The sequence below is a fragment of the Syzygium oleosum genome, unplaced genomic scaffold, assembly GCF_021117445.2.
Source record: "Syzygium oleosum isolate NSW1041296 unplaced genomic scaffold, Sole_v2.1 Sole_v2.03, whole genome shotgun sequence".
Lineage (NCBI taxonomy): Eukaryota > Viridiplantae > Streptophyta > Magnoliopsida > Myrtales > Myrtaceae > Syzygium > Syzygium oleosum.
The window spans coordinates 11475692-11486206 of record NW_026607487.1 but is presented as its reverse complement, the minus strand read 5'-3'; the positions used below and the strand labels follow the sequence as shown (position 1 = coordinate 11486206).

The 10515-nt window shown below is 38.1% G+C and overlaps 1 protein-coding gene across 1 annotated transcript; it reads right to left on the bottom strand.

The window, feature by feature from the left end:
* Window positions 1–8838: 8838 nt before the first annotated feature.
* On the bottom strand, window positions 8839–9795 carry LOC115670745 (protein SMALL AUXIN UP-REGULATED RNA 51). The gene has a single exon (XM_030592099.2). The coding sequence runs from the start codon at window positions 9523–9525 to the stop codon at window positions 9130–9132; it is 396 nt and encodes a 131-aa protein (XP_030447959.1). The 5' UTR covers window positions 9526–9795; the 3' UTR covers window positions 8839–9129.
* Between the last annotated feature and the right edge of the window lie 720 nt (window positions 9796–10515).

Genomic DNA, 10515 nt, shown 5'->3' with positions numbered 1-10515 from the left:
TACAATAAGATTTATCTCCAGGAGCAGTTACATTTTTCAAACCATTACAATTAAAGACTGATAATTGCCGAAATCACAGCCTTTCTCAACATGACATTCATGCATCGTGCCATCCCCAAGACCATTGTCGCGTGGCGTCTCTGAAAAGAAAGAAGAAAACTGACTTCCACGAAGCTGGGACGAAGCTAATGGGCATGGACTTGTGTTTGGTATTCCCAAATTCTCTATTAGAATCTTGTTTAATTAACAAGAAAGAGACACGAATGGACCATTAAGAAGGCTGTTTGTCAGCGGAAGGTGGAGATCATATTCCCACATCTTGTTACCTAATCCAAAAACGTCAAGAGATGTCAACCCAATCAATTTATGAATACTCCTAATCTTTATATTGTCTTTTAATGGGAGTTGTTCTGGTGGGGTAAGGTAAGGTCGTGCCTTTTTGGTTTTGGAATGATGCATAGAAAACGATGAATTCCTGACACAGACTCCAGTTTCAGATGACCAAAAAGAGGTTCCCCTTGAATCCCTTCCCTCGAGAGGTGAAGATCACACTGGCTCAATAGTCAATTCCATGTGTCGCAAAGGTCGAATCTCCATGCGGAAAAGGAAAATAGATTGTTCTTTCGAATCTCCATGCGGAAAAGGAAAATAGATTGTTCTTTCCCGCATAGAAAATGGTCATTTTCGTCTGTTAAAGATCTTGCAGTAGCCAAATAATCATCATAAGGGACAATTCTCTTTTCCCATGAGACTACCAGAGGAGGAAAACCATAATCGCCCCATGAATAAGATTATCCTGATTTATGAATTATCACTATTGTTATCATCTTAGTAATAATTATCGAAGCTTGTTAAAGAACGTTAGTTGAACATCTCTTCATTAACCCAAACTTGATCCCCATGTTCCGGATTATCAACTTTTGATCTTCCATTCCAGTACAGGCTTGTTCTTTGCACGTATGCCGGGCATAAGAGCCAAGCCCGGCCCTACCGTCGCACGCATGTGTTCAGGTGGAGCTTTTTTTTTGGTCGAACAGGTGGAGCTATTTGCTGAGCCCTTTATGAACCTTTCCTTTGTCTGTGTTGTCATTCAATTCAATGTTTCCTGTTCTTTGGCTTCATTAATTAAGAGAACAGAGCAAACAATCGAAGAGCAGTTAAGAGGGAGGGGGGGTCAAAGAACTAGAGAGCCCTGTTTGCAACAGCCACGCTAGCTCTTTCTTTGATTACTCTGAACAAGAGAAACTTACCATCGACAACACCACACAACAAGAACAGCAAGACTGAGATGACAGGACTTCAAGCCTAATTTTAGCAAAATCCACAATTTCTGCTTCTTGGGTCACTGGAGAGAGGTTAAGCGTTCACAGAGACTTGGTAGCATCCATCAGAAGAGGAACCATTTAATGCATTTACTGCTGCAAATTGCCATTCAAAAATCCCAGCAAAAACAGTAGCTCTCTAAAGGGGAGGGGAAGAAAAAAGGAAAGGGTGCTGAAACACGCATTTGTATCGCGCCTCGGTTTCAAGCACTTTTCTTTTCTTTTGTGAAAATAAACGAGCTAGTAATTGCAGAAATGAAGTAACAGACAAAAAACTGGGAGTCTAGGGCAATCATATTAACCAACTTATCCAACTTTGGGACAAAATGAACAAGATATGTTATTGTTACTTGCTATGGAAATACAAGCATTCGCTTTATCGTCTACTTGGCACCACCCTGGTTTTGTGCAACATTTGGTTTGGTTTGGCTTTTCCTGATTTATCTGTTAGTAGTTGGAGACTTTAGATGGCTTGATTGGGCTAACGAGTTTCTAGCTCGACAGGCTAATGTTTAAAGCTGAAACGTTGTGGCTTACAAGACTTTAAGGTAACCACGGAAATAAGGTAGGATTAAACCTGACATTGCTAACTGTCTATAGACAGGTTATCAAAGGAGAAATTAACAGATCATACAACAATACACCCCTATGTTTGACTCTGAAAGCATTTTTACTATCCGAGAGTCAAGGTCTCAGCTGGCTTTTTCCTTAACCAAAAGTTTTGTTTATCACCGAAGTGGTATATGAATTTTCTTTGAAACTCTCTTTCTTACTGCTGAACATCAGCCACCTGGATGTCCTCTTCTTTTAGAGCCTAAATCTTATGAACATACATCACAACCTCAAACTCATCCTCAAAATAAGTAGAAAACTCTCACAGCCAATCTTGGAGAAGAATCAATGGTCATAAACAGGACTTTCTTGTAAGATTGAGGTAATTGTACATGATTTCATGTTGCCGGTTTCTCTAAGAACACATGATGGTGGTTCACAGGTCCCAGCATTTGGGAGTGAGATGCCGATCCATCATTCTCTCATCAATTAAGATGAAAGCAGCAACAGAAGAAAACTACGATTAGTCCTTCATTTAAAACAGGATATATATTTATGAAGACTTTGTATTTTCCGAATTATAAGATTACAAAGCCAAGTTGCCTTTCATTCATACTCAAATGGGCCACTGATGGCGAGAGTAACATGTCTAGGCATTGTTTGCATCTTAACATGCCCAGTCCTTTGCTTGCATCAGCAGCCCACTGTGGAAATTGCAGAAAAGGATGCCTTGAACTTGGATACTCAGAATTGAGGGCAAAAGAAGCTACAATTCAACGCACATTCAACATTACAATCGAAGATGTACCTTCTCTGCAGATCTCGCACATGATCATGCTTCATGTGACCGCATTTGGCAAGATGGTGAATTTCCACGCGGATCAGAGACAACTACAAAGTTGTTCAATAACTTGGTCGAGCCTGATTCTCATTTTCGTCAAGTATGAGTTTGACTCCATTGTTTTTTAATGCATGGACAATGGCCCAGATCTTTGTTCTGTTCTTAAAGCCTTTCTTCTCTATCTCCTTGTTTATGTCCATATGAATACCCCTACCCAGTCCATGCTCAAGGCCCTCCACCTTAAGTCGCATTGCCAACACCTCTCCAATGACACCTGCAGCCTTGGCATTGCAAGATCTGCCACACTCCAGAGTGTTCTTAATGGAGTGCTCAACTGTTGATGCTGTTGCCACAATCCTCCCATTATTCCTGTCCACGACATTGGCTGTGACGTACTTTAATGACATGAATAACCTCAACACGTACCTCTTTAGGACTGTCATTTTTTTTTCAGGTGATCCTGCAAATGTCTAATCAGAAAGACCACTCGAACAAAAGAAAAATCAACGTCCAGCAGTTGAATATCATTCAGTGAGGAAATTTGCAAACTAAACATCCAAAGGAAGGCACAAAAAAGTGACCCTTCAAGCTGAAGTTTCCAGTGCCTTGCCAGTTGCAAGCTGCTATAATTGTATAACCAGCTCAAAAATAGGACACATTTTCACAATATCATCTCATTCTAGCATCTGCACCTCCTAAGTTCTAAAGTAATTAGGATGAAATTCACTTCTGTCCAAGACCTTGATGTTTTTTCCTTTGAAGGGAAGCTTCAACTTGTCCTTCATGCTACTCAAGCATAATGTGCCTCATCAGATGATTTTCATCATTATATAAATATAAGTGTTAGACTTAGCCTATTGAACCTCAAATCTTCCCTAAACTTATGAAGTCTTGTTCTATAGGACAGACTTCTTTAGTTGGATGTTAAGAGGTGTAACATGTCAACCTCTCTATTTATAATTGGCGAACGCGACTATAATAGACTGAGACTCCCTGTTATAATTTTGTAACAAGTAGAAAGGAAATTATATTAGTCACATACTGTCAGCATATTTACAGTCCCAACGAGCATCCAAATAGATGGATTTATTATACAGAAAATAATCCAGAGCCAAAGCTGATATAATACTCTCAACAGAAACAGGAGGTACATTATTGAGAAACTTCGACAAAGCATAATGGATAGCTGTGCACGAAGGTTAAATTGAACTAAGCAGAGCACAAACCTGACAATTATGGGTTAATACGCAAGTAGCTAATTGAATAAAATCAGACTAATCCACACCCATCAACAAGAACACCATGACGGTGTCATCTCCGGTCTCTCCAGTTTCCACTATTCTCACATTCTATTTTCTGTTTCTCGTTCCTCAATACATGACCCTCCACAACCCACCAGTCATACCGGGTGGAGCGCACCCGATGCATGCTCAGCCCTTCGATTTCGTGGGTGCCATGGGACCCGAATGATCTAAGCCTAGGGAGTGCATTTGTGCACTCTGCACGACGCCACTAATATTTTACTGAGACACTAACTCCTACAATCCTTTAGAGTAGCACAATGCAGGAAGCTGATGAAATTAAGCAAACCCACGAAACTTGTGTTATTGTAGAGTACTACTAGCTAATAAACAACAATATTGTAACCAATGAATCTGCTTAAGTCCTGAATTTCTCCTTAAGGGTTGCGATAGATATATGTTTATTCCATCATAGCACTCCATTAAGAAGAAAAATCGGAGTCATGGAATAGGCCATTCCAATGTAATCCAAAACTAAAGATTAACCAGAAACCACGCGTGAAGTCCAAAACCTAACAATTCAGAAAGCAAAAGACAATCAGAGAAAGTGAATTTGGGGAAGAAGACTTACAGGGAACCAAAAGAGAGCGATTCCAGCAGGAGGGAAGCCAAGACCATGCCCAAATGGAAAGCAAGAAGCTTCATATGGACAGAGACAGAGACAGAGCATTGGGCCTTGAAAAAAAGACGGTCGAGTCTGATAAAATTATGGGCTCCGCTTGTATAGATCTTGCCTAGACACGTCAAACGGGTAGTTGGATTGGACATTATTCGACTCAAATTATCTCATTTAATCCGTTTTAATCTATTTTCATGTAATATAAATATAGTGATCCATACCCGACCCAATACATATTGTTAAAATACCTCCATATTTAATCACATTTAGGAAAATTCATACACAAACTGAGATAACAGCACAGAGTAAGCGAGAGCGAAAAGAGTGAGGGCGAGATATAGTTATAGAAGTGGGTTTGGTCTAAGTTATGAATCCATTTAACACTCATATAATCTTTAATTTTATTATTCTAAACTCATTTAAGACTAATTTACTGAATATACAAACTCATATATGCAGCCCATCAAATATGGGATGAGAAATGGTGTACAACCCATTTTGACATGTCTAATCTTGCCTAATGCGAGTGCTACATTGATATTCAAATTACAGTCCGCTCTATATTAAAAGTACGCGTTGCATTGGAATAAAAGACGACAAATTCTGAACTTGAAATGCTTGATTTTAATTGGTGATGATGTTGTGTAACCGATAGAAAAGCCGCGTTCCTTTTCTTTTCGATCGAGAGCCCTCCGACAAGAATCACTCGGGTCAAAATACCTACGAATATCCAAAGTTAAATAATGCACTCCTACATACACATCTCATTGTTACCATTTCGAAAGACATGAAGAGCATCGCGATTTCAAGAAATCAACTCAACGAGGATTGACTTGAGTTCCCACCATACACAATGCACTTCTTGCGACATATATTCCATTAACGTAATGAAAACATTCCAGGTATTCTCACATAATACGCCAAAGGTCAGTATATGTCCGATCTAATATGCAATCAATCCCTAAGACTGCGTTTGATCGTCTAGATTTCTAGCCAAGATAGAATTGGCTAGGATAGGATATAAAATCCAAGGAATTTGCTATATCTTATCTACTATTTGGTAAATCGCAATAATAAAACCGGATATTTTCACATATTACCATGTCCATTATTTTCTATGAACATCATATCAGTATAAATGAACCTGAAAATTGCACAAACGGAGATGATAAAAATCTCTCACGACACTCTTACCTACTTCATTTTTATTTGCTTATTTTTTTTATTATTTTTCCCTCTCTTTTTTAATTATTTTCTTTTTTATTTCTTTTTTCCCTCCCATCATTTTCTAATAAAGTTTTATTAAATAGTAAACTATAAAAATATACCTAAAATATGTAATAAATATAAATACTAAATGTATTTATAAATATATAGATGAAATTTATATCATAAGAAAGAAAAATGAATATATAAATAAAAATAAGAATAAATAAAAAACCAATTTATTTTTATTTTTTGTTATTTTGAATTTCTTATATTAAAATTCAAATATTATTTATATTCAAATATAGTTTTAATTTTATTAATTTAACAAGTTTGTTATTCGAGAAAAATAACATTTTATATTATGGATATTAGAAATCCTATCCACTTTTATTCCACCTCCCCCATGGTATAATTTTATCTGGGTTATATCCCTTCTATATCCGACTTTATCCTGTCTTAGGCAAGCACCAAACACAAGATAGGATAAAATCTATCATATCCTGAATTTTATCTCAACTACCAAATGTAGCATCTCGAATGTTTCAAACGAATTAGGCGCAATCAAGTTCTTCTGGGAACCGCTCATGCAAATTTGTTGATGTGGCACGCTGGAATCTGACATGGCGTTTGGCATCATGTTAAAAAAAGTCTACCTCTTTAAAAGAAAAATAAGAATCTTGAAAGAAATAAAAAAAAACTAAACTAAAGATAGAAAATAAAGGAAACCAAGTGAGAGAGAAAGAAAGACTCAGCAAGAGCACTATGGGTGCGGTGAGGGCTTTGGAGATTAGAGATTTATTTATTAGAAAATACTGTCAGAGATATTTTTAGATATTTGAGATATTATATGATATTGGCTACTTTCTAGGATAACTTATTTCGTTTCCATAGGTATCGTTTGGGTATAAATACCCTTAAATCTAATAAATTAAGAGTGAAGAAGTCAATTGAGTAAAGTTGTAGTCTTTCATGTTTTTTCTCTCTCTTGAAGATCTTATAATATTTACATGGTAATAGAGCTAGCGGTTCTGAGGTTCACGTTTATTATTAGGCAAAAATACGAGACTAAGCGTGAGCTGGTGATGGAATTTTTAAATATTACCACGTCTTCATTTAACAGCTTAAACTTTCAAAACAGTTATCAATGATCTCACAAAATCTCACATGATATCAGAGCCACCAAAAGAGAAGGAATTAAACCAAACCGTAGCCTTTTCTTCGTTTATGCCATCGTTTATTTGTTGTGGTACTCTCTTTTAATTGCAAATTAACATCATCGATAAGCGAAGTCGCTGTCAAATATCCAGATAGTTGTGAGCATCGGAATTGAGCACACCTTCATCATGCAGCCAAAGATGAGTGCCATGGGATGATGAGTTTAGTTTGCCGCAATTTAAGTTGGGTTTCCACAATGTTTTATCAAAGTTATATGAGAAAAAATTATCAATTTTCTAATCATGAGTTTCACCGTCATGTAAGGTCTGGCTTACACGGCACATGGTCACAGACTCTGGAAGAAAGTTGCACCGGTCATATGCAAGCGGGATACAGACTTTGGAAGAAAGTTTCATCATCTAGAAAATATTGTTAGAGATATTTTTAGATATTTGTGATATTATTAGATATTGGATATTTTCTAGGATAGTTTATTTTATTTCCTATACATATTGTTCGGGTATATATACCCTTAAATCTAATAAATTAAGAGGGAAGAAGTCGATTGATCAAAGATGCAGTTTTTACTGATTCTCTTCGATCTCCATTGAAGATCCTATAATATTTACATACGCTACCCATATGTATAACCTAAAATTTTAGTTAATAGGCGAATCAATGAGGATAGATATGAATTGTCTAAAAAAAAAAAGCACATGAGCTATGTACTGTAGAAAAATCATCTTCTGTAAAGACCTCAGGCAGATTGAACACGGCAAGGGGTATTTCAAAACCAAATATATCTGATAAGTGTGGAAAAGAAATCATCCAAACAAAACAAAAGTTCCTTAAAATCAATGAAGTAAATCAAATCAAATCAAACCAAGGTCTTCTTCCCTCCAGCCAAGAGTCAAGGACTTCATCTTGGATTGGAGAATTTATCTTAAACTTTGGTTATAAATCCAAGCTAAAGCAACTTTAAGTGAAAGCATTTCATCGAGCTCATCAAAAAGACTTGGAATTTCATGCCAGTAACTCTTGAACACCAAACTTTTATCATACTAAGGCCATAGTGTCGGTAAGTGGATGAAGGATTAGCTCTGCTACTGGTCCACAAACAATTTCTGGAGGTCCATTTGACGGCTGCATCCGGACTGAAAAGACCTAACGATGTGGTTTTCCCGTCACTATAAGTTGGTCGGACCTACCCGTTGCGCATGCTCAAAAAACCAAGGCTCGATGGTTTTATTTTCGAAGCATTTGTTATCAGTACAGATTTGACGTTGATTTTTTACTCAAACAATGTTAATCGAGTGTACTATCACGACGCAAAGTCCTTTATTCTTATAGACAGATTGGACATTTTCTAACTTACCCCTTAAAGGTTCTTCCGCATCTACTTTGAAGCATCTCATATATGGATCTTCTGCCTTCCACACTATCGAGATTGTAACTATCATTAACCCTAGATTAAGAGAATCCAAACCTTCCGTTTGTTGCTAATCATGAGGCGTATGAAATTTTTCAAGCATCCCATATTGGAATGGACGTGCGATCGAGCTACTCAATCAATTTTGAACAAATTAAAGTGGCTAGCATTGATAGGCTTGCTTTGCTTGCTTTTATGGGCAGAGAGAGGCAGTTACATGAATCTTAAAAACATCATTGAACATACACAAAGAAGGTTTTTACGAAAGTGACCATGTTATTCCATCTAGCTAGCTAAGGTACACATATCTCAAGCTTTTGGACATTGCACCAAGCATATCAGTCATGGCATGAACCTCCAATGAATTTTTTGAGTAATTAAGTAACATTAGTCATCACATGGACGTCCAATGACTAACTGAACCATATGGCCTCCAAAGAGCTCAAGTACAAGTAAATACATGGGGACTAGGGGAAGAGTCGCCATCATCAAATTGCTTGGCACCACTAATCTATAAGAAGGCTAGGCAAAAAAGCCTAACTTATCTCGTACTTTTGGATACGAAAAGTTCTAAGGGAGACATAACGATAGTGCTGACCAATTTTACCGCACATGAATTCATCTAAGGTCGCTCCCCTAGTCGATTCCTCCTCTTTGCCACGCTAAATTATTAGACTTAAAGGGTCATCTCTCTCTAGATTCTATTTAGCCAAAATCCTCTCAAGCTCGCCAGGCTCGCAAGGGATGGCAAGTGCACCGCCATGGTCGAACCCATATTCTTCGGCTGCCTGCTCCAGGAGCCTAAGGAACGTGGGGTGCGCTAGGTAGCTCAAGGGGATCACGAACCTCTTGGGCTGGTCTCCTTCCAAAGCCACCACTGCAAAGTGACCTTCCTTCACATCGTCGGGAACGACATCGCCATTGTTCTCGCACTCGTTCGCATCTTCGCAATAGTCATCCTCTTGGTGATAAGAAGATGACCATGGATATGGCGATCTCCTACTGAGTGATAGGGTCTTTTGTAGCTTCTCCACCACAATCCTGAGCTTCACAATGCCACTCATTTTGCTACCACTCGCTCTACTAAGCTTAGCCATTTGGGATGAATTCCTTTCTCTTTTCCTTTTCTTTTTCTTGGGGGATAAGGGAAAGAGGAATCGAGAACTTTGAGGAGTGTTGTCTTGTGAGTAAGTTTCGATTTGCAATTTGTTGTGGCATGTCGTTTGCTAGAGGGCTATATATATAGTGATGAGAGGCACGTGTGAGGGAGAGAGAGAGAGATGGACGGTTATGATCTGACGTCCATCTCTTTCCCGGAAACCCGAATCAAACCCAACCCTTGACACCCTAATCAAGACTAGAGAGGAAAGAGAGAGAGGAAACGACATAAGGAGAGAGAGACCGACTGGAGAAATAAATACCGGGGAGCCCAACGCATGTGAGTAAAATACACCTTAGCCTTCAACTTACCATGAAACGTCCCTTTTCGCTTGTCACGTCTGCCTTCTAAATTATTTACTCCTCTCTCTCTCTCTATCTCTCGCTTGTCACGTCTGCCTTCTAAATTATTAACTCCTCTCTCTCTCTCTCTCTCTCTCTTCCCATGCCATGCTTTGGATATTTCTACGACCAACCACTGCTCAGTAGTGTTGGTACTAGCTGAATGTCCTTTGGCAAAGTCCGCATATGCCACTCGGAGAAAGATTTGACGCGAGGAATGTATGCTCGGACGCATATTTTTTTTTCACGAACCAGTTACATTCACATGTCAGTGTCAGATTCATGCATGCATGACTATGTCTTTACTCTTGGAGCTCAAACATGGATCTCAATGACTTTTGCATTTGGTTCTCATAGATTGGCATTTGTATCAACTTTAAATGCTGAAGTGCGATGAGATCGAAGTACAAAAGTAAAAGGTAGAAAAGAAATAAATGCGCATATTTACTTATCCTGTAAAAGTCAATACGGGTTTTCTGCCATCCTGTTAAATAATCACATTTGTGGCAATTTATCGTCAGTACCGGATGTTGATATTTTTTTTTTTTTTTTTTCAAACGAGGTTTGTTATAACAATCCAGAGTTAT